General features: G+C 41.0%; 2 protein-coding genes across 2 annotated transcripts in view; both read left to right on the top strand.

Moving 5' to 3' along the window:
* Positions 1–25,470, top strand: part of LOC132837100 (histone H4) — a 1,051,674-nt gene that overhangs the window by 303,912 nt on the left and 722,292 nt on the right. The gene's annotated exons all lie outside the window — the stretch shown is intronic.
* Positions 960–24,887, top strand: LOC132837371 (uncharacterized). Its single transcript, XM_060857039.1, has 9 exons — positions 960–1,051; positions 6,355–6,390; positions 7,540–7,836; positions 10,081–10,413; positions 15,142–15,237; positions 18,828–18,855; positions 19,026–19,078; positions 21,005–21,039; positions 24,127–24,887. The coding sequence occupies exons 1-9, from the start codon at positions 1,021–1,023 to the stop codon at positions 24,262–24,264; spliced, it is 1,047 nt and encodes a 348-aa protein (XP_060713022.1). The 5' UTR covers positions 960–1,020; the 3' UTR covers positions 24,265–24,887.

Here is a 25,470-nt window from a genome sequence, read left to right as displayed (position 1 = left end):
GATTAGGCTTTTAAAACCCATTTTCCTGATTTCTCCATGTAACCTTTGATCCCCATTGCACTCAAGAAATTATCCATCTCTATTTTAATTATACTCAATGAAATGGCCTCCACAGACTTCCATGGGAATGAATTTACGGATTCACCATTCTCTGGTTAAAGAAGTTTCTTCTTATCTCTGTTCTAAAAGGCTTTCCCTTTAGCCATAGGCTGTGTCCTCAAGTCGTAGTCTCTTTTGCCAATGGAAACATATTCCCAATGTCCATCTGTCCAAGCTGTTCTGTATTTTGAATGTTTCAACGAAATCGCCCTCGTCCCAGAGTCCTCAAACCATCCTAATACGTTAAGCCTTTCATTCCTGGGATCATCCTCGTGAATATCCTCTGGATCTACTCCAGGGCCAATACGTCCTTCCTGATGCATGGAGCTCAAATTGCTCACAATACTATAACTGTGGTCTGGCTAGAGCATTATAAAATCTCCGAAGTACATCCTTGCTTTTATATTCTAGCGTTGTTGAGGTGAATTACAACATTGAATTTATCTTCTTAACTACCAACTCAACCTGCAAGTTTATCTTAACAGAAACCTGGACTAGTGCTCCCAAATCCCTTTGCATTCCAATTTCTGAATTTTATGCCCATTTAGAAAATAGTCTACACCTCTATTCTTCTGAATATGTGTCACAAGCCAGCTGTCCAGCCAACTGAGCTACAGTTAGCTCCTGTGTGTAACCTGGCTGAGGGGCGTTAGGGCTCTCTCATTTTCACACACTGCTTCTGTGCTGACTGCTCAACAATATTCTCTTGCTTGAAGTTTAGCAATAAGTTGACTCACACAAGCATGGGTAATAGAAATAGCTTTGGGAAATCACATGACAACCTATGTTGTCATATCAATTCCGATGGGATCTTGCTCAAGACAGACTGTTATCTTCCCATCAGTTAGGAAGTGAAGCATGAAAGGAAACCAACCCGCCGATCTCTTTGTTCAAAGTATTGGGTGGGAATTTCATCAGAAAATGTTGGCTTTTTCAATCATTCTGTCAATTGGTGAGTATTAGGTCCTTTAATTTCTCGATGATGACTCTCAGTAATACGTTACTTCGTATAAATCAGGAACTGATCAGCTGTGAGAGTTTGTCAAAAGAGTTCAGCTCGCTGTAGCTTTTTATAAACACCTTCTACTATTACTGTTTTAAAGTGTAACATTGCAATGTTTAATCCATTGATCGACCTTATCTTCTTAAATGCTAACAGAGCTCGTAAAAACTTATAAAGATGAAAGAAAAGAAAACATGTATTCATAATTTTTGACTACTGTAAAACAGTGGAATATGAAAAGCGTGCCGAAATAAATTTGTAATCGTGATTGAGTGTATAGTGGACAGGACCAAATTCAGTTATATGCAGGAAGATGTGAGAAATATCTTTATAAACCCGATGAAATTCTAGCTGGTAGATGAAGTTCAGTTTTGGCAAAACTAGTGTTGTTTTTTTTTATGCAGAGAGGTAGATCACGTTGAAGTGATGTAAGTTGTGCAAATTTGATCGTAGACATTAATTGATAAGCGAAAGGAAAATGCATGCTAATCTGTGGTCAATGGAAAGATAAACTGACTCAAATTGAGGGGCAGAATTGGAGTGAGTGCTGGAATATTTGTTGGAAGGAAAAGGGCTATGAGGTGATGGTAAAAGAATTGAAGACCTTTCTGAGTATCCACATTCCTGAATTTGCAACATGATCCTATGCATTATGGAATAGGCTCAAAGGGCTGAATGGCCAACTTCTTCTACAACGTTAGAATTATTATCACTGGTTTTGTTATCAAAATCATTGCAAAAGTGATCGAGCTGTGGTCCTGATCCTTGTCACAGTCAGAGTCATATAGTCATACAGCATAGATACAGACCCTTTCGCGCTCCATGTCTATTCTGACCAACAAATGATCCCATTTTCTTTCACTTGGTCTATATCACAAATGCTATGCTATTTCAAGTGCTTGGCCACAGGCTGACTAAATGTCGAGATAGTATCTGCCTCCAGCATCCTCTCAACCAACACAGTCCGTATTTCTACCACCGTATGGGAGGAAAAAAATCTCTTCCTGATCCCCTCACGGCACTTATTCCTCACCTTTAGCTTACGCACTTGGTCTGAGACAGGTCTGCCATGGGGAAAACATTCTAGCAATCTCGTCTGTTCATGTCTCCTTATTTTGTGTACTTCTATCAGTTCACCCCACCTACCCCACCCACATTCCCCCACCCAACTCAACCTCTTCTGTCCCAGAAAAGACAAACTCTGCTTTTCCAATCTCTCCTCAAAAACTGAAACTTTCCATCCCAGGCAACATAATAATGAATCCCCTCTGCACCCTTTCCAAAGCCATTACGTCCTGAGGATAGTTTGACAACCAGAACTGCACACAATTTTCCATCTGTATTCGAATCCATAGTCTGTAAATATGCAACAAGATTTTCCTACTCCTATATTCTACACCCATGCTGTCGGCTATATGCCTTCTTCACCACCCTGGCTGCCTGTGCTGACAACTTCACGGATCTGTGCACTCGTGAAGTCTCATGGTTGTGATGCTCTGTGAAAAAGCTTGCCTCCAAAGAATGACTCATTCATTCCTCCTTTTTGCTTTGTCTAAACTTAACAATTCCCAAACCATGCTATTCAAATCACGAGGTGTACTTATTTTAGTTTACAGGATCTTATGAAAAGCCTTCTGAGAACTGATTCAATTATCTGTTTCTTAATTACAGATTTTGCAAGGAATACGCTGAAAATGCTCTATGAGTTTTCTTTCGCATAATTCCAATTTAGGGACATTTGAATGTTCATTTGATAGGCATATGGCCGAGAATAGAATAGGGTACGTTAGACTGTAGGTCTTCAGATTGATTCCACAGATTGGTACAACATCTGAGGGCTGAAGGGCATGTCCTGTGCTGTAATGTTCTATGTTCCATTGATACAACAATGTGGGCTCTATCCAATTTTACCAGTTTTTCTCCACTCTGTTACCAGATTCTTCCTTTTAGATTCTAACATATTCTCTATTCTGGTCATCAATTTAACAAAGATCTCCATTTACCCCTTTTCCTTGCTATGTAAGGTTTTATGTTAAAAAAATCTTTGAGTCAGCATAACCAGTTGCAGAATATACAGATTTACAAAAGGTAGCCAACAATGTGGCAACCTTTTTTGCCGTTTGTTTTCTCGACTGAGTCATTACCTTCAAACAGTTAAAGTTATTTATCAATCCTCACTCTCAATATTTTGATATCAACTATCACTTTTTATTTGCCACAACCTCTCTGATATTTCTTTGGCACCTTGTACATTTTTCTTTATCACTTTCACCTGGATTATTTGCTGGATCAGTTTCCTTGCGGGGTAAACAGGTTGGCACACTCCTCACTAGAGTTTAGGAGAATCAGGGGTGATCTCACTGAAACAGCCAAGATTCCTCAGCGGCTTGATGGGGTAAATGCTGAGAGGATGTTTCCCCTCATGGTCGAGTCTAGGACAAAACGGCACAGCGTTAGAATAAAGTAGCACCAATGGAAGACTGAGATGAGGAGGAGTTTCTTCTCTCCGAGATTCGTGAGTCTTAGGACTCCTTGCTGTAAAGAGCTGTGGATGGAGGCAAAGTACATTTGTACGTTTAAGGCTGAGAGGGACATAGTTTTGGTTCATAATGGAATCCAGTACCATTGGGGAAAGGGATGGGAAGTGAATGTGAGGAATGTCGGATCAGGCATGATCCTTTTGAATGTTGGAAGATGTTGGAGCGTCGACAGACCAGTTTTCTATGGTTCAGTGACCTTCTGCAAATCTGTTAGCTGCACTGTCCTGTTAGCTAATGTAATTTTACTACCCTTATTTATGATGGTTCCACATTTATGTTGTCCAATTTATTTTCCTTTCACTGTATCAGTAAAACCTGCATTATTCATTTTTTTATTCACCACTTGCTTAAATTTGTATTGATTTCCTTTACTTAATACTTTCGTGGTATACTTATGCTAGATCCTCAATTACTCACAATCTTCAGGCTTCCCGTTGCTTCTGGCAGTGTTACAATTTGCCTGTTTTATCTTTTGTGAACCTTCATAGGTTCACCATTCCGTTTGGATCTTTATACTTTCAAGGAATATGAATCTGTTGTCGAACCTACGTGTTTATTTGTAAAGCTCCCATCTCCTATTGACAAAATTTACTCCTGATGACGTACCCCTTGGATATCCATATTTCCTTTGTTCATCATTAAGATGAATGATGTCACATTCAAACCTGAAATAAAGTTATGTAATATATTATATTCGCTACTTCCCAAAATTCTACGCTGTCATGATCACTACTTCCCATTGGCATGTTTGAAGAATAAATGTTAATTAACTCTAAAATATTACTTCTAACCTGGTCCAATGCCAGATTGGAACCTCAACGCACTAGCTCAGGAAAACATCTTGCACACACTCTCTATATTAATGCTGATTCGATCATTGATTCTCCACATAAAATGTATAATTGCTCATTATTAATTTATTACTGAACAGCAGTCGCTGTGTGTATTACAGAGAAAGGCCGAACCCAATATTTTTGTCTCAACTATCACTTTACTAATCCTATTTATTTGTTACAATATCTCTGAAATTCCTTTGGCACCTTTTGTGACTTTCTGCATCATTTCCACTGGAATGATTCTCTGGATCATTTTCCTTGACGGTTAAACAGGTGTATTACAGAGAATGGCTGTCCCCACATGTGTCAAGGAGGATAATAAATTATTAGTTTAACAGAGACGATAGCAGTCCCTTTAAGTATCTTAGACAAGAGAACTCGCGAGCAGGTACACAATTCCTTTAACGTGGAGTCGCAGGAAGACAGGGTGGTGAAGAAGCCCTTTGGCATGCTTTCTTCATTGGTCACAACATTGAGTTTAGGATTTGGTATGTCATGTTACTGCTGCATAGCAGTTTGTTGAGGCCACTCTTAGAATACTGAGTACAATTCTAATCACCCTTCTATTGGAAACGTTTTGTTAAACTTGAATGGGTGCAGACAAGACATTCAACTTTTGGAATAAAAATTATGTTGTTACAGGACAGGACGTTTTGAGTTATAGGCAGAAGCTAAATAGGGTGGGGATTTCTTTCCCTGCAGTGTTGGAGGCTGAGAGTTGTTCTTACAGGAGTTTATAAAATCACGAAGAGCATGACTAGCGTGAATAACCAAGTTATTTAACCTGGGGATAGTGAATCGATAAGTAGAGAGAATAAGTTAAGGCAAGAAAGAAATAATAATTATAAAGGACTTGAGGAGTAATATTTTCATGCAGAGAATGCTGTGTGTGTATGGAGTGAGCTGCCAAAGGAGATGATGCAGGAAGATCCAATAACAATATTTAAAAGGCATCCAATAGGTAGGTGAACAGGAAGGGTTTAGAGGGATATGGTCAAATGCTGGCAAATGCGGCGAGGTCAGATTGGGATGTCAGGGCGAGTTGGATATCAAGGTCTATTTCTGTACTTTATGACTGTACCACTGTGACTCTATCCACATCAAATGCATCATGATTACAACATGGCCAAAATGTCTATTACCAGTTTGTGTTCTAAGACTAATTCACAGCAGTTACTGCGGCCCCTTGCCGTTTAACAGCTGGATTCAAAACGATTCGACATCTTTTTACTTCAATCACAGTTCCTCGTGCTAATGTATTGGTGATTTTGTTATTTGTGAGCTCGCCCAGGACCCTTTCTTTTTTGTCTGTTCCTTCTTAATGCAGTTTGTCTTGGGAGAGTGCTAGTGAGAAAGCTCCATACACTGTTCACTAACATTATTTATGAAGTTTTAAATCACACAACACCAGGTTATAGTCCAACAGGTTTAATTGAAAGCACACTAACTTCGGAACGTCGCTCCTTCATCTCGTCACCTGATGAAGGAGCGGCACTCCGAAAGTTAGTGTGCTTTCAATTAAACCTGTTGGACTATAATCTGGTGTGGTGTGATTTTTTAACTTTGTACACCCCAGTCCAACACTGGCATCTCCAAATCATTATTTATATACACTTCATGAAATGATCTGTCCTAGTTATTCAAAGTAACATGTTATCCAAACTGTCTGAAGAAATGCATGTTAACACTCAAAGTATCTTTAACAGGCATTACACCAATTTATACCTCGTTCCACGATATTGCAAAAAGAAACACTTCGTTTTCAGACCTCCACCATTCAAATGTCTCATTGCAGAAATTTGCATATATGTCTGTCTCGAGATTTGTCAAGTTGAAAATATTAATACACAGCAATTCTTTGATTGTTTCCAATTAGTTCATTTTCACGTGCTGATCGAAATGCATGAGATATGTGAGTATGAGAACTTAAAACGCATTAATTCATTAACATAAAAATACCTCGTTAATGCTTTTCCACTTGATTGTCAGATCACCAATGAGAATCAGCTTATCAAGTATGGTGCTGAAATTTGTGTACAGTTTTATAGACATCATTTTGAAAGTTAATCTTTTCAATTCTCTCTTTTTTGTGTCGGTAATGAAGTTCCACAGATTTGCTAGCTATATTTCACAGCAGCTTCCATAGTTAACAGCGTGGGACCTGCAATGTTCAACACAACTATCGTTGCATTCCCAGGTTATGTTGTTTGAAACTTCATAACATTATAATGGCTATTCGAATCTTTTAAAAAATCCTCGAGATCTACAGCATAGCCGAAGGCTCTTCAATACATCCTATCTGCTCAAGTGAAAAACACCTAACTCGCTATTTTGTAATTCCATTTCCCTGGCCCGTGGCCCCATAGCCTTGGCGTCTTAAGTGCAAATCTAAACATTTCTTCAATGTGACGTGGGTTTAGCCTCTGCGACCTATACAGACAGTCAGTTCCCAATACTGGTCCAGCTCAGGATGAATAAGATTTTCATCATATCCCTCTCCCAACCTTCTTTCCCTTATCTTGGATCTATGCACCCCTTTCCTCTCACGACTACTGCCCACCCTGCTCATTATTCCCTTCATCAAGTGGAAAGGTTTCTTCCTGTCTATCCTATCTCTAGCCCTCATTTTATACATCTCAATCATGCCCCCCACTACTCTCTTCTGCTCCAAAGAAATCAACCCAGTCTGTCCAATCTCTCTCCATCACTGAAACTCCCCAGCCCTGAAGGAACATCTCGGTAAATCTCCCTCCACATCCTCTCCCAAGGCTATAGCCTTTGTCGTGGAATGTCGATTCCTGAACTGTCACTCGCTGTGTGACCTAACTGACACTACCTCCCTGGTCTTAGATTCTGATCTCTTAACAAAGGCAAGTGTTCCCACGCACCTTCAGTTAATTTCAAAAGATATACAATTTAAGAATTCAACCATCCTAGGCAATTTCCATGAGTGTGGGATCTTTATGGACTTAGGTTTACAAGAAGTGACCTTATTATAACAGTTTCCAATGTTTTGGTTAACACTTTTCTGCTGATAAAATGCTTCAATTCCGTTTCTCAGATGATTTCCCGAAGCCGCGTGTGTCTCTGAATCCATCATATGAGGTGTTTTTGGAAGGAGAGACGACAGTGGTGAAGTGTAGCTGTCAATGTCCAGTCACAAGGATACACTGTTGCTACAGTCACTATCTCGAGCACAGTGAAATAAATCTTCCTGAAGGACAATGTGAAACATCTTTAGAATTAAAACTCCTAACGAGAGGTGAATCAACTTACAAGTGTGAATGTTTATTTGCATTGGCGAATGGAACATGGAGAAGATCAGGATTCACTGACCCCATTCAGATACACGTCAGTGGTATGTTATTAAATAGACGTCTCCCCTTTTCTTTGTTTTTTGTTTGATTTATTGTTGCCACATGTACCAAGATACAATGAAAATGATGTTTTGCATGCTCTACAGTCAGAACCGACCATGCAAAGTACATCATGGTAGCAGAACAGAGTGTAGAATAGAGCATCACGGGTATGGAGAAATTGCATAACGAGACAGAGAGATGAATAGAAATATTTTAGAGGTCTATTCAGAAATATGATAACAGCTGAAAAGAAGCTATTCTTTAATGTGATGATGCGTGCATTCAAACTTCCGTATCTTCTGCCCAATTGAAGAGAGTGGGAGGGGCCTTTGGCTGTGTTGGTCATTTCCCAGAGGCAGAGGGAAGTTTAAATGGAGTCAAAGGATGGAAAGTAGATTTGTGAGATGGACTAGTCTGTGTTCACGATTCTCTGTAAGTTCTTGCGCAGTTGCCATACAGCACTGCGATACATCCAAATAGGATGCTTTCTGTGGTGCAAGTATAAAAACTGTTAAGAGTGCTTGTGGACATGCCGAAAATCCTTAGCATCTTGAGGAATTTGAGATGTTTTATGTTTCTTGACCATTGCATCAACATGAGTGGATCAGAACAGCTTGCTAGTGACCATCCCTCCCAGCAAACTGAGACGGTTGACCATCTCCACCTCAGTACCATTGAGGGAAACGGAGCCGTTCTCTTGACTCTGCTTCCTGAAGTGAATGCACAACGCTGTCGTTTTGCTGATGTTGATGGAGACTTTGTCATTTTTGCACCACACCTCTAAGCGCACAGTCTTAATCCTGTATTTTGCCTTCTCATTGTTTGAAATCCACCCTACAACATTGGTGTTATTAGTTCACCTGTAAATGGATTTGGGGTGGAATGTGGCCATGCCGTCATGATTTTATAGGAAAGAGGGGTGCTGAGTACACAGCCTTGTGGGGCACTGTTCTTGAGGATTACGATGAAGGAGATGTTGTTGCATTTTCTTACGTATGAGCATCCATACCAGTTTGCTTGGAATTATGATTTTGAAGGTGAGCTGTAGTCAGTATGTAGGAGCCTGGCGTAAACGTCCTTCTTATCCAGATGTTCCAGGGATGAGTGTAGGGCAAGGGAGGTGATGTCGACAATAGACACGTTGGGCCAGTAGGTGAACTGTAAAGGAACAAAGTAATTGATAGGCTGGACTTGGTGTGAGTCATGAGAAACCTCTCGAAGATGGATAATTAAATTGGTCACAACCAAGTAGGGTTAGTCATTGAGGCACACTGCGTGATTTTCCTTTGATACCAGCATGTTGGTGGTTAACTTGAAGCAGCTGAGAATATTGGACCATAGTAAGAAGAGTTTAAAGACGTCGGTGAGTACTCCCTCGAGCTGGCCCATACAGGATCTGAGTGCACGGCCGCAGACTCCAACCTGAGTAGTCACTTTCTGTGGCATCACTCTGAAGCAGGTTGATCGAACATCTGTGTCAATGGCCGTGGGTACAGATGCATCCGACACTGTTGGGATAGATTATATCGATTCAGTGCCCTTCTGCTCAAAGCAAGCACAGAATGCATTGTGCTCATCACATAGGGACGCACTGTTGCCTATGATTCTGTTCAATTTCCCTTTATGTTGTGTAGGCCTTGCCACAAAGGACAGACATCTGTGTGGTTGAACTTGGTCTCATGCTTACCTTGGTGTTTCCTCTTAGCATCCCTGAAGTTCTTACAGAGTTGGTACATGAATTTCCTGTATAGGACAGGGTTAGCTGAGTTGATAGCCTCCGACTTGCAGTCGGGAGTGAACTTCCCACTTCATCCATTGATTCCCGTTGGGGAACACTGACATTAACATCTTAACACATAGTCTTGTACACGTGCATTGGTGAAGTCTATAACATTAGTGTCATACTTGCTTAGGTTGGCCGCTGAGTTCTTGAATACAGACCAGTCCAGCAAATGTAAACTGTCCCACAGAAGCCTTTTCCTTGCCTTCTGTACGGGATACAGTAACTTCAGTTTCTGCTTGCAAGCTCGGAAGAGGAGCATGGAATTATTCTGTCGTTCAACAAAAAGTTGACTGGATGGAGCGGTCTGCATCTTTGATCGTTGTCTCGCAATGAGCAAGGATAACTGATTATGTTGTGACATTGCAGTTGCTTTCGTCTACACCTTTCCCCTTTCAAGTGCTTTGTGATAAAAAGGATGCATTATTGTATTTGTAAAAGTCTTTATTTTACAAATCGACAGATCAACTCTCCAAACCAATTATTAAAGTGCTGCAAGATTCCAGAGATAATTCAAACAGGGACAATGTCGTGATTTCCTGTAAAGGTGAGATTCGGCCCGGAGAAGGGACATTCTACTTGAACAACAGTTGGGGACCAGGTTCCAGAGGGCATCATCTTGAAGTGACTGGTCGTAATGATACCGTGTACTTTACCATCAATGCATTTGAACATACTTCTGCGGGAAATTACAGTTGTCGTTATGAAACAGTGGTAAATGGAGTTGCCATCTTTTCCCCATTCAGTCAGTCAGTTTCAATCACAGAGAAACGAAAGATGGATCGCCCATCAAAAGGTAATTACATGTATTGCGATTTTTGAGAAGATTTGTCGCTCAGGTTGATGTTCAGATTGTAAGTTAGCTTGCTGAGTTAGCAGACTTGTTTTCACATGTTACATCACCATGCTAGGTAATATCAATGAGCGTCCGGTGATATGCTGGTGTTCTGTTTCGCTTTCTACTTACGTATCTTGGACTGTTAATGCAGGCATTATCATTTCCAGTTCTTTCTCCCAGAGGTTGACAGATGGGGTCCAAATCGATGTGTTTATGAATGGAGATCTGGCCTTGAATGCCAGGCATCGTGGAATGCAAATCACATTTATTTGCACATTCATTGAAACAGAGAGCTGTGTGGATTACGTCTTTCTCTTCTATGAAGCACCCCTTAAAAACAAACATGCTAATTATTATTTTTCTTTTCGGCCCATTCCCTATCAGAGGCAAACGATCGGACTGCACATGCACTCCCCGCTCCCATAAAACCCACCTTGCACACCCGCAGTGCCTACATGACGTGTGATATGAAACTGTGTGGAATCCCATCCTGGCGCGGCCCACAGGCGGATCTGGGGTCTCACACCATCCAAAACGCAACAGCAGTTTTTGAAAACAATGAACAAAGTTGCTGAGTGGTTTACACTGATTCCTCACAGTGTCAGGGACGTGGGTTTCATACCAGGAAAATTGCCCATAGTGTTCAGGGATGTTAGATCTCACCGAATATGGGGAAAACTAGCCATTTGGATACAGGATACCTTTGGCTCAAAGGTAAAATACAGAGGGTGGTGGTGGAGGGTTCTTTTTCAAACTAGAGGCCTGTGACCAGTGGAGTGCCACAAGGATCGATGCTGAGTCCTCTAATTTTTGTCATTTATATAAATGATTTGCATGCGAGCGTTAGAGGCATGATTAGTAAGTTTGCAGATGACACCAAAATTAAAGGTGTGGTGGACAGCGAAGAGGGTTACCTCTGATTACAACTGGATCTTGATCAGATGGGCCAATGGGCAGAGAAGTGGCAGATGGAGTTTAATTCAGATAAATGTGGATGATGCTGCATTTTGGGAAAGCAAATTTGAGCAGGACTTATGCACTTAATGGTAAGTGCCTAGGGAGTGTTGGTGAACAAAGAGACCTTGGAGTGCAGGTTCATAGCGCCTTGAAAGTGGAGTCTCAGTTAGATAGTATAGTGAAGACGGCATTTGGTATGCTTTCCTTTATTGGTCAGAGTATTGAGTACAGGAGTTGGGACGTCATGTTGCGGCTGCTAAGGTCATTGGTTAGGCCACTGTTGGAATATTGCGTGTAATTTTGGTCTCCTTGCTATCAGAAAGATGTGAAACTTGAAAGAGTTCAGAAAGGATTTACAAGGATGTTGCCAGAGTTGGAGGATTTGAGCTATAAGGAGAGGCTGAACAGGCTGGGGCTGTTTTACCTGAAGCATCGGAGGCTGAGGGGTGACCTTATAGAGTTTTACAAAGTTACGAGGGGCATGGATGGGATAAATAGACAAAATCTTTTCACTGGGGTAGGGGATTCCAGAACTGGATGGCATAGGTTTAGGGTGAGAGGGGAAAATATATAAGGGATTTAAGGGACAACTTTTTCACGCAAAGTATGGCACTTGTATGGAATGAGCTGCCAGAGGAAGTGGTGGAGGCTGGTACAGCTGCAACATTTAAAAGGCATTTGGGTGGGTATATGAATAGGAAGGGTTTGGAGGGATGTGGGCCAGGTGCTGGTAGGTGGAACTAGGTTGTTTTGGGATATCTGTTCGGTATGTACGTATTGCACTGAATGGCATGTTTCTATGCTGTACATCTCCATGACTATGACTCTTCGTGTAGGACAAGTGCGTTAGTCAGGGGAAATATCGAGTAATAGGAGGGAAGGGAAAATGACTGATGGGGTACTATTTAGAGGGTTGGTGTCGACGTTTTGGGCCAAATGGCCTGTTTCCATGCTGTCGGAATTTTATTAATCTATAATTCTATGTACAGTTAATGGAGAACTTCGGCCTAGCATGTAAAGGAAAACAACGCATACATATCAGCTCAGTATCTACAGAAGCAATCATCCAAACCCCGACAAATGGAGCTGCACCAGGACATTACTTAAACTGGCCACAACACACCACCACATTCAGCAAACAGCAAACGAAAATACCTATACCACGTACTCAAAAACAATAGGTACCCAATAAACACAGTCTTTAGATTCCCAAACAACAAACCCAAACAAACAGACGCAGTGCGCAGAGAAACTCGAGCTACATTACTACAGATCAAAGTATATCTCACTACTCTGACCACCTTTATGGTATTCCACAAACCTACCAATACACTTAAGCAGTGGCTGATGAATCTAAATGACTCCATAAAAACAGCCAGCAAAATGAATGTCATTGACAAAATGCAATGCAAAGACTGCAGTAAAAACAAAACCAGACAATCAGGCAGAATACTAACCATCGGGACATACGAACACCAACTAATATTGGATCCCTCCTCCCCAGCTTAATTTAAATCAGCAACACAGAAAATAGCTATCACATGCAGTAATCTGTGAAAATTCAAGAAAAATATAGAAAAATTAACAACTTTACTTCTTAAAGTATCATAGAGAATAATTAGCTAATAACAATTTAGAATTCCTTCCTCTAACCACTCTTTTATTTTCCCTTCTATAATACAAATCCGATAAACCCCCCAATTATGATTTCAAAAAGTTTAAATTTCAAAACCAGGCAGCTGTCCAATCTTCCCTTTGTAGCTTGTTCTATAGATTTGCGCTCTGTTGATTTCTTTTTAAAATCTCTGTAAACTCCTTCACTAGCAAGAAACCTCGCAGAGAGTTGTTATTAGCAGCCAACATCTATTTGTTTTTTTAGAAGTTCAATCCCAACTGTTCATTTCTTTCCGCAGTAGTATACCCCCAAAGCACTGGATTGTGACATTGACTTTCAATATTGTCAATATACTAAATTCAAACTTGATTGAAGTTTGGACTTTTTGAGGGTGAATTATTTAAAGTAAATGCCTTAATTCAAAGTTATTTTTGTCTCCAGGAACCAGTTGCCCCAGCTACTGCAGCACATATTACATTGCATCTTATTCAGAACACTTCATGTTGTCAGCTTGCGTTTAACTATGTTAAAGGTGCAGTACACCCACATGCTCGTAACACCAGCCATCAAAATACTTGATGCACTTTCACTAGCATCCTGACATACACACGAAGAAGGTCACCGCTTCGACTGGGACAACACAGCTTTCATAGTATAGGTAAAAGCAATGACTGCAGATGCTGGAAACCAGATTCTGACAAACAGAACAGGAAATCATATCACCCACCTTAAGAGAACCAAGACACATAAATACAAAGTTGGACATGCCACCAGCGCTTCACCGTAGGCTCACTGATGATGTTACCTCGTAGGGTGATGGAACGTCTGAAAACAAAACTTTGAACTCAGCGAGCAAACTTACAACCTGGTAATTACATGTTTTAGTATCTGAAAGTCTTCCTCGTTTTCATAAATACATAAAGGTAGCAGAAACTATTAGTTTAATTTGTATCTGATTTGATAATTATGAAAATATTGTTCAATGATTCATGGTGCTTCAGGTTTTAAGCCAGTCTTATGCCCTCGTTTTAATTCATTGCAATTTGATCAAAGGTCTGAGCGTGGTTTATATGGCCTGGTAGGTGGCTGACTAATTCTAAATTGGCTGAAATTATCTTGATTCAGAATCAATGCTAGATGATGCTGAATATGACCCCTGGGCTTTGACACAGAGGTTTCTAAGCTTTGTCAAACAAGACTATTAGATCATTTGTGTCCCCAATCTTTAGCAAACTTTTCTCAGTTGCTTTTGAGTTTGGTGAAAAGATGCATTTTCGTGAATAAGCCAGAGCAGGTGAACTTTGCACAGGAATATCTGCCAGAGGAGCAGAAGTCATCAAAATAACAAACAGAGGACATATCCAGGGAGTACTTTTGGCAAATACTCGATGTGACTGGGATCTGCGGAATTGCATGTCCTAGAGTCATAGAGGGCTACGTAGAGGCCCTTACACCCATCGAATCTGTGTTGGTGATAAACAGCCACTTAAGCATTCTCTAACCCAATTGGCCCACCCATGCTTTAACGTCGCAAGTGCACATCCACACATCATTCAATATGATGAGGGTTTGTACTTCTCCCACGTTTACAGGCAAAGTGTTCCAGATTCCCCACTACCCTCTGGGTGTTCCCAAAAATTCTTACATCTCCTCTCAGCTTTCCACCACTTATCTTCAAGGTAGCACTCCACATCCCTCCAGACATCAATCCCTTCTTCCTGTCTACCCTATCCATTGCCCTCATCAATTTATGCATCTCAATCATGCCCCTTTCTCTTAAACTTTCCTGCTCTAACGAAGAGAACCCATATCTGTGCAAAGTATTTCCATCACTGAAACTCTTCAGCCTCTAAGGTAACATCCTGATAAATCTCACTCTGCAGCCATGCATGGTGACCAAACTAGGATCAACCAGTTATACGCTCCTCATCAAATTTCGTGAACACCAAGCTGTGAAAGGCTTTTAAATGATCATTAGCTCTATTTGTTGATTAAGTCAGAAAGTGTGTCAAAAAACGATCATGTGATGCTTCAGGATGGATAGTATTGTCAATAGTACATGCTGATATTTCTTTCAGTGCATTAATGTCACACCGTTGCTTTGCATTTCATAGGGACCAAGCCAAAATTATATCTGTACATCGGACTGGGATGTGCTGCCGTGATAATTATTTTATTTGTGGTGATGTGCCTTATACGTATCAAGAAAGGTAACTTATTAAAATATGTAATGCAACTGGTTAGGAGGGATTTGACAGCATTGGGAGAGCGTGTGGAGACGATTTTCCAGGATAAAACTGGATTATAATGAGGAATGTAGAACTCACTCCTCTACGGGTGGGAGAAACGTGCTTAGATTTGCAGCTGCAATGCTAAGACTACAGGCCAAGTGCTAATGAAATGGCATTAGAATAGTTTAAAACCAGCACAGACTGATCGGTCTTGTCCTGTTCCAGTAGTTTCTTTCACTATGACAATCTAGCCTTTGGCAAGGGGATAGATAGATGTGATCAAATTCAATGATGAATTGATATTATTTTAAAATATGGGTTCAATGGTGCTCTGGGGAATAGTGTTGATCAGAAGGATCTAGAGATACAGGTGCATAGTCCCTTGAAAGTAGCGTCATAGATAGACATGTTAGTGAAAAGGGCATTTGGCACACTTACCTTCATCTGTCAGAGCAGTCAGAATAGTAGTTGAGATGTCAAGTTGAGGCTGTGCAGGATATTGGTGAGGTCGCCCAGCTATAGGAATAATATGGTTTAACTGGAATAGGTGAAAGAAAAAAAAATCAGATACATAGTTTCATTAAATGCCCACACTGTAGAAATAGGCACTTTGCCCCAAAAAGTCCATATCGACCCTCTGAAGAGTATCCCACTCAAACTAATTTCTTTACCCTAATACTCTACATTTACCCCTGACTAATGCACCTAATCTATACATCCTCGAAAACTATGGGCAATTTAGCATGGCCAATTCACTTGCCCTGCACATCTTTGGATTGTGGGAGGAAGCAAATGAACATCATGCTGCCTAGATAAAAGAATATCGCTGGGACTGGAGGGTTTGACTTACAACACTGGATAGAGAGAGAGAGAGAAAGAGAGAGAGAGAGAAAGAGAGAGAGAGAGATTTGTTCTGTTCAAACTCATTGAAATGGGGTCTTTAAAACCCTGATGTGAATAGTATTTGTATTAGAAAGAGAAACGTAGACCTGAGGAAAATCATCAGCCGATGTGTTCAGATAGGAGCCCAAAATGTTATTTTTCAGAAACCTCAGGAGAGTTAATTCACCTTGAAAGAAGAGGCCCATAAAAGCAGAGATAGCAAATGCTGGCCTGGAAAGAGATGCCCACATCCCACGAATGTATTAAAACAAACTAGAAATCAGTTTTCAATCACAGCTGAGGAGAATTCCATCTCTAGCTTCCGATTCTAGCTCTAGAACTTGGATGCATCGCAAGAGATGGCACATGGAGCCACGTGGCATGTTGCTGTCCGTTCTTTGAGTAGTGTCCCAGTAACACTGTCAACAACTAACCCCTCGCTATGTTTCAGTGAAGGCCTCACAGTAAGCATTCTGTGTACAGAAATACAAACAAATTAAGGGTGATAAAGAATGACCCATGTGGTTTGTCCAGCTGCTTGGGTCATTAATGTATTCACAGGAGATGTCCAGCTGCGATTCTTTTCCTTCCATGTAGACCCACAACTTAGTTCAAAACGGCAGTGGATGCTACATCAGTTTCCAGTATTAAATGGGAGACAGAGAAATATTTGTTGAGTAAATCTCTGAAGGGGATATCGACCAGAGGCAAGTATATGGCGTTTGGCCTTTATCAACTGTAGCTAAGAACATTTTCATCAAACAGTCTGTTCCATACAGTCATTTCACAACATTCGCTGTGAAACACTCTTTCAGAAGCCTCTTTTAGAAGATGGCTCATTGATTGGCTAATCATCTAGTCATTACAAGTCAGTACAGATGAGTAGGTGGATTGGTCATGCTAAAGTGTCCAGGGATGGTGTGTGGTCTAGGTGGGTTAATCATCGGAAATGTGTGGTTACAGGTATAGAATGCGGATGGGCTACTCTTTGAAGGGTCAGTGTAGATTCACCGTCAATGAACTCTATCTCCTCTGCCTGGCTTCTAAATTGTAACAGGGAAAACGTGATTGCATCACTTTTGTTCCGCACTTTGTACATTTGAAGTGGACATATTCATAGCTTTATTAAACCTTTAGTTTTGGAAGGTATCATTTAGATTTTCAAACTACCGAATTCGATGCTGGATTCGGAAAATAGTTCAGTGAAACAGAAGTCACTGGAGAAATTCAGCAGGTCTGGCAGGATCTATGGAGTGAGAGAGACAGAAGCAGAATTAACATTTCAAGTCCATAACACTATAAGAAATAAGAAAAGGAGTATACTATTGGGATCCTGGAGCCTGTTCCACCCATAGCACCATGCCCGATCCTATGATGAACAGCTGTTGCCCGAAACATCAATTTGCCTACTCCTCGGATGCTGCCTGACCTGCTGTGCTTTTCCAGCACCACTCTAATCTTGACTCTAATCTCCAACATGGGTGATCTCTCAATCCTCACTTCCATTTTCCTGCCTGTAACCCTTCATTTCCCAGCTTTTGAAGAATCTACCTCAGCCTTCAATATACACAAGGATTGTGGACACACTCTGACAAACATGCATAAACACACAGACACATGCACAGAGAAACACACACATACAGAGTGAGAGATACACACAGCACACAGACACACACACACACAGGCATACAAAGGGAGAGAGACAGAGAGAGAAACTCTGTGACATGGAGTTCCGAAAACTCTCAACCTTCTGACAGAGGGAATCCTTCCTCATCTCAGTCTTCAACTGGTGCCCCTTTACTCTGAGATTATACCCTCTGATCCTACACTCTTGCATGAGGGAGAATCATCCTCTCAGCAATGACTGGCAAGCACCTTGAACACACTACAAGACCTTACGACACAGGAGCAGAATTAGAGCCTTCAGTCCATTGAGTTTGTTCTATCATTCGATCATGACTGATACGTTTCTCAAACCCATTTCCCTGCCTTCTACTTGAAACCATGGATCACCTTTCCCACTCAAGAACCTATCTGATTCTGTTCTCAAGGAAGCCAATGACGTGGCCTCCACAGCCCTTTGTGGCAATCAGTTCCACAGAATCAACATCCCAGTTTTGAAGAAATTCCTCCAAAGTCATCTCCTCACTCTAAGCCTGTGCTCCCGGGTCCTTGTCTCTACTACTGCTGGAAACATCTTTTCCGTGTCCACTCTTTAACCACTTGTCACATGACAAGCCCTTCATCCATGGCATCTTTCTTGTGAACCTTCTCTGGACTCCCTCCAAGCTCAGTACACCTTCCCACACATACAGCATGTAAAACTGCTCCCAACGTTCCATAAGAGATCTGACCAGAGATATATACAGCCTCAGCAGTACATATCTCCTCTTGTATTCCAACCTTCTACCAATGAATGTAACATAACATTTTCCTTTCCTAACTGCCAACTGAACCTACCTGTTCACCTGAAGAGAATCCTGAACCCGGACTCCCAACTCCCCTTTGAGCTTTAGGTTCCGTTTTGTTCTGAGTATATAGATAGTGTCATAGCTGTTGTATCTCTTTAACATTCTCTGATTTTTGACACGGATATCCAACAGCCTGCAGGCCTTTGTGTTATATTATTGACATTGGGCAACATGTTTGAGGTATTTCTCAATGCATTGTTGTTTTCTATCCCTCAGGTCGAAATAAACATCGAAATGTTCAGAGGTGAGAATGTTAAGTGACTTGTATTTTTCTGATACTTGACTTTATGCAACATACATAGATGTGCATTAATACATCCAAAGATCTCGTATTTATTCCTTAAAGATTCATGTGCCATCAATTCCCATTGCATCAGGAGCACATTTGAACAAGAATATGCCTTTATTTTCCAGGACTTCATCTTCAACAGTTCAAAATAGACACAGTGAAAACCATGATGGCATTTGTAAGTATCTCACTGATGCTCATGACTAGTAGTAATGATCGCTATAAATAAAATATCTTCCTTTCTGATTATTCAGGTGATAAATGTGTAAATAGTTTTAACTTCATTCCTGATCACTCCATGATTGTTTACTCTCTGTTAACACAGTGGCACAGCGTCAGAAACAAAAATTGAAATAATCCAAATTCTGATGTCACGGATTCTAAGGTCAAACTGCTAAAGTAAACAACTAGACAGTGCATGAGAAATTCACTAGGTCTAGCAGCATCTGTGGAGAGACAGCAACAGCATTCATTTTTCGAGTCCAATGTCAATTACAGAGAAAAGCTAGCTAAAGGACTGGCAGATAAAACACAAGCATTTGGGCACTGTGTACATCATGTTGGAGACTCACTTCACGTGAAGTTAAACACTTCATGTTGAAACAAGCATTTGAGTTGATACCGTTGTGTTTGTATTCACTCTTGTTTTATTTTGTCCTCAAAATAAATCAGAAATATCAATGATAGAGCTGCAATCCATTCTGACAGCCTGATTTTCCAATACAGTGTAAGGGCATTGGAGAAAGTAATCATCTCGTAGAAAAGACTCAGGGCACTGGAATGAGTAGTGTGTGGTATGCTTTCCTCTGTGTGAAGGACGAAGAAAAACTATCCAAGTTATGTTGTTTTTCAGTTTCCATCTGGACTCTGGTTTGCACCAACAGGGCAAAGAAACAACTTACAGATTATGTTCAGAATTTATTAGGAACCGTGTGATTAGGAACATTCCATCAGATCATAGGAGCATACGATTGGGCAACAGTAGTTGGCTTTTCAGCTCCTCGAGCCTGCTCCACCATTCAATAGAATCATGGCTGATCCGACATCCCTCACATCCACTTTCCCTGTAACCCTTGATTTACAGATTAATCAAGTATGTATCTGTCTCAGCCTTAAATATACAAAAGAACTACGCCCACTCACACATTTCTCTTTCGTAAAAAGTTCCAAAGACACTAAAACGTCCAACAGAAGACAATCTTGCTCATCTCAGATATCCAATGACACCTCTTGATTCTGAGACTGTGCTTTTTGTTCCGAGATACTTAATTGAGGGGGAAACACTCTCCCAGCACATACTGCTCCCCCAGCAACATGGTTGATCAGTGGTTAGCACTGTTGCCTTAGAGTGCCTGGGGCCCAGGTTCGATTTCAGCCTTGGGCAACTGTCTGTGTGGAATTTGTACATTCTCGCCGTGTCAGTGTGGGTTTCCCCTGTGTGCTCTGGTTTCCTCCCAGAGTCCAAACATGTGCAAGTTAGGTGAATTGGTCATGTTACATTGCCTGCAGTGTTAGGTGCATTAGGCAGGGTGAATGTACGGGAATGGGTCTTGGCGAGTTGCACTTCGGAGGGACGGTGTGGACTTGTTCGGCCGAAGGGCCTGTTCCACACTGGAGGTAATCTAATCTAATGAGATGGCCTCAATTCTTCTAAACTCCAGTGAGTAGAGTCGGAATATTTTTACCTCATTAGACAATACTGCCATCGCAGGAATCACCCTGGATGAGAGATTATAGATCCAATAAATATCATTTTATAGACTAAAGGCTATGCAAGGGAAATTCCCTCTCATGACTGGTGAGTGCTACCAATAATGTGTATTCAATTTCAACGTTACCTGAGAACTGTCCATCTCAACGTTTCCATCCTCTGAGGTGAAGTGACCGTCTGGTTAAACCATCAGAGGTCTTTCTCTCTCTGTCTCTCTCTCTCTCTTTCTGCAAAGCAAGTTTGGGCCTACAATGAGAGGAAAAAAAACATTTTGGGCCTATATTTAAATGGCATCAGGAATTAGAATAAACAAACAGTTAACAACATGAACTCAGAGTGTCACTTCTAAAACAGGCAGAGAAAAACTCAACTTCTGTGCTTCCTTTATCACAGGTGGCAACGCCAATTTGATCTATTACAACCACACGGTAAGCACACAATTATTAACCAAACACAAATCAGTTTTATTTTGTTGCTACACAAAGTCTGATTAGATTCTCCAGTCGAAAGAGAGTCCTCGAATCACAAATATACTTGGAGTTTGCGGAAGTTTAGGACAAGTCTAGATTGATTAACAGAGAAAGAGAGAGATGGAGAGGAATGCAGAAAATCAACACAAAATCGAGGGATAATTGGGCAAGTGGTGGTGAGCGTGAGGGGTACAGCAATGACATATGGAGGTAGAGGTAAACATAGGAAGCACATTGAAAAGCGACAGTCATAGAGGTGCACAGCATGGAACATAGAACATCGAACAATACAGCGCAGTACAGGCCCTTTGGCCCTCGATGTTGTGCCAACCAGTCATACCAGTTTGAAGCCCATATAACCTACACTATTCCATGCAAGCCCATATGCTTGTGCGTGACGACTTAAATGCACTTAAAGTTGGCGAATCTACTACTGTTGCAGGCAAAGCATTCCATACCCTTATTACTCTCGGAGTAAAGAAGCTACCTCTGACTTCTGTCCTATATCCATCACCAATCAATTAAAAGCTATGCCGCCTCGTGCTCGCCGTCACCATGTTGGAAAAGTCCTGTCCCTGACCACCCTATCTAACCCTCTGATTATCTTATATGTCTTTATTAAGTCACCTCTCAACCTTCTTCTTTCCAACGAATACAGCCTCAAGTCCCTCAGCCTTTCCTCGTAAGACATTCCTTCCATACCAGGCAACATCTTAGTAAATCTCCTCTGCATCCTTTCCAAAGCTTCCACATCCTTCTTATAATGTGGTGACCAGAACTGTATACAATAATCCAAGTGCGGCTGCACTAGAGTTTTGGACAGCTGTAGCATAACCTCGTGGTTCCGGAACTCGATCCCTCTATTAATAAAAGCTAAAACACTATATGCTTTCTTAACAATCCTGTCAACCTGGGTGGCAACTTTCAAGGACATGTGTACCTGGACACCTAGATCTCTCTACTCATCTACATTACGAAGAATCTTACCATTAGCCCAGTACTTTGCATTCCGGTTACTCCGACCAATGTGAATCACCTCACACTTACCCACATTAAACTACATTTGCCACCTCTCAGCCCAGCTCTGCAGGTTATCTATATCTCTCTGTAACCTACAACATCATTCGTCATTATCCACAACTCGACCGACCTTAGTGTCATCTGCAAATTTACTAACCCACCCTACTACGCCCTCATCCAGGTCGTTGATAAAAATGACGAACAGCAGTGGACCCAACACCGACCATTGCGTTACACCACTAGTAACTGGACTCCAGGATGAACATTTCCCAGCAATCATCACTGTCTGTCTTCTTTCAGCAAGCCAATTATTGGTCCAAACTGCCATTTCTGCCACTATCCGCATTTTGTACAATAGCCTACTGTAGGGAACCTTATCGAATGCCTTACTGAATTCCATATACACCACATCAACCGGTTTACTCTCATCGACCTGTTTGGTCACCTTCTCAAAGAACTCAATAATGTTTGTGAGGCAGGACCTACCATTCACAAAACCGTGCTGACTATCCCTAATCAAATTATTATTTTCTAGGTGATTATAAATTCTATCTCTTATAACCTTTTCTAACACTTTATCAACAACTGAAGTAAGGGTCACTGGTCTATACTTACCAGAGTTGTCTCTACTCCCCTTCTTCTACAGGGAAAACACATATGCTATCCTCCTGTCTTCTGGCAATATTCCTGTAGACAATGACGATTTAAAGATCAATTTCAAAGGCTCGTCAATCTCCTCCCTGGCTTCCCAGAGGATCCTAGGATAAATCCCATCCGGCCCAGGGGGCTTATCTATTTTCACACTCTGAAGAATTTCTAATACCTCTTCCTTGTGAACCTCAATCCCACCTAGTCTAATAGCCTGTATCTCAGAATTCTCCTTTTCTAGAGTCGTTTTCTAGAGTGAATACTGTCGAAAACTATTCATTTAGCGCTTCTCCTATCTTCTTTGACTCCACACTCAACTTCCCACTACTATCCTAGATTGGCCCTAAACAGACTCTTATGCCCAACTTGTCCATGTCAACGTGGTTTCTTAAACTGAACAAGTTCCATTGGCCTGTACTTGAATCATATCACTCTAAAACGTTCCTATTCATATAACTGTCTGAATGTCTTTTAAACTTTGTCATTGTACCCACCTCTACCACTTCCTTTAACAATTCATTCCATATACAAACCACCATTTGCTCCCTTTTACATAATTCCCATCTGACCTTAAACCTATGACCTCTAGGTTTGGACTCCCCAGTTCTGCGGGAAAGACCTGGTTTATTTTCATTTACTGCGTCCCGTATGATTTTACAAAACTCTATAAGGTTACCCCTCAATCTCCGACGCCCCAGGGAAAAGCGTCCCAGCCTATGAAGCGTCTCCCTTTAATCCAGGTCACATTCTTGGATTTCGTTTTTCTGTACCCTTTCTAATTTAATAACATCTTTGCTATCACAGGGCGACCAACATTATGCACATTGTTCTAAAAATAACCTCATTAATATCTTGCGCAGCCACAACATAATGACCTAATTCCTATAATCTGGCAAATGAAGGCAATTGTACTAAACAACACCTTCACAACCCTGTATACCAGCGAAGGAAGTTACAGGAACTATGTACCTGCACCCCGAAGTTTCTATGATTGGTGTAAGTGACTGTGTAAGTCCTACCTTGGAATACCTTAGAAAAATGCAATACCTTGCATTTTTCCAAATTAAACTCCATCTGCCATTCCTTGGCCCATTATCCCATCTAATCGAGATACCATTGTACACTTAGATAACCTTCTTCACAAATAGCCCTAATTTACAATCTTACTGACAATACCTTCTGGAATTCTCATGCAAATTGAGAGACCGAAAAGTCAAAAATAAAGAACAGTGTGTTGGGTTGGTATGAAACGGATTGATAGGAAGCAATAGGTTGTATTTGATAAACATTTTTTTTAAAAAACTTTCTAGAGTAACAGAAGTGCAAGATATCAGTGTATACTTTACAAACACCACTTTGCATGTTTGCTGAATGCAGGGCGAGTATTCCGATGTGAACGACAAGAAATGTGAAGGAGTTACTTATGCAGTCTTGAACATGGATCATATGAATAAAAATGAATCGGCCTCAGTCGTCAGGGAGGAGACCTGCGTGTACATGGACGTGAAAACATAACAACCTTTGTACTCTCACCTCCACGGTTGCCGTCTATGTCTGTCATGTTGCTTGCTGAAACTCATCCTGTGAATGAATTCAACCCACATCCAACTTCCCATCCACTGATACAGCAGTTATCCTCCCCTGGTTCCCTGAATCCTCAAAGTCATTTTGGAGCATTGCCAGAATTTGAAATACAGCAAGATTCCCCCCGGAGGCCTCATTCTGCACTCAGAAGATAGATCTGGCTAGAGTATGAGAGAGAGTGAGGTCAGCAAGATTTTCATTTCTGGTTCAAGGGATGTTTGGAAACGTTTCCATCTCAATTAGAAAAGTATATGCCAATGACGTCCGGTGCTGCAAAGATTTATGTACACCAGAGAATTAGGGGACTACAGCGTATGACAAAAAGCTTCCAAGCAAGTGAAAGCATATGGATGCACAAGAAATACAGAGAAAAATAATAGACTGATATGTTCCTAAACAAATATTTTTAAAAAAGTAGTAAATGTTAGAATATCACACGAACAGGAGTAGGCCATTCCGGCCCTTCAGCCAGTTCTGCCAGTAATCTGTTACCCAACTCTGTAGAGCTACCTTTAGTCCCTAAATCTTTAATACCTCTGCTTAACAAAAGCGTATCTCTCTGTGATTTAAATAAAATAAATCAACTAGCATCAAAAATGGTTTGTGGAAGGTAGTTTCATAATTCGCCCACACATAGTGTGATGTGTATTTTCGATAGACTGTTAATCCTGACACCAAGTAATGATCTGGGAGATGGATTTAAATCCTGCCATGGCAGCGGGTCGAAAATGAATTCAGTGATAACCTGGAATTAAGAGTATAATAATGACCATGCAACTAATGCTGATTGCCAGGAACAAAGTAGACCTGTTTCATTAATATTCTCCAGGGAAAGACATCTATTGTGCTTACTTGCATGGCCTACACATGACTCCAGATGAACATTGATGCAGTTGAACGTGAACTTTCCCCTGGGTAATAAATGCTGCCCCAACCAGCGGTATCGACATCCCACAAACAATTTTTAAAAAATGCTTCCCATCATCTCGGCTGAACAGTCTGTCCCTATTTTTTAGGCTTTGCCTCCTTGTGTGAGAATCTGTGGAATTCACGAGGATGCAATTAGCGACAGACAAATTGAATGGACTTCTTTTTTTTAATTGAATCCCTACAGTGTGGAAACAGGCCCTGCAGCCT

Source organism: Hemiscyllium ocellatum, chromosome 49, assembly GCF_020745735.1.
Source record: "Hemiscyllium ocellatum isolate sHemOce1 chromosome 49, sHemOce1.pat.X.cur, whole genome shotgun sequence".
Taxonomy (NCBI): domain Eukaryota; kingdom Metazoa; phylum Chordata; class Chondrichthyes; order Orectolobiformes; family Hemiscylliidae; genus Hemiscyllium; species Hemiscyllium ocellatum.
Note: the sequence above shows the minus strand (reverse complement) of the source record. Positions and strands in the feature narration are given on the sequence as shown.

Bases quoted from the DNA above. Each gene is read 5' to 3' on its own strand.
- LOC132837371 (XM_060857039.1), top strand. From the start codon at position 1,021: ATGTTGGCTTTTTCAATCATTCTGTCAATTG. The intron at 19,079-21,004 runs GTAAGTATCTCA...CCTTTATCACAG, and splicing joins TGAAAACCATGATGGCATTT to GTGGCAACGCCAATTTGATC. The intron at 21,040-24,126 runs GTAAGCACACAA...TGCTGAATGCAG, and splicing joins TGATCTATTACAACCACACG to GGCGAGTATTCCGATGTGAA.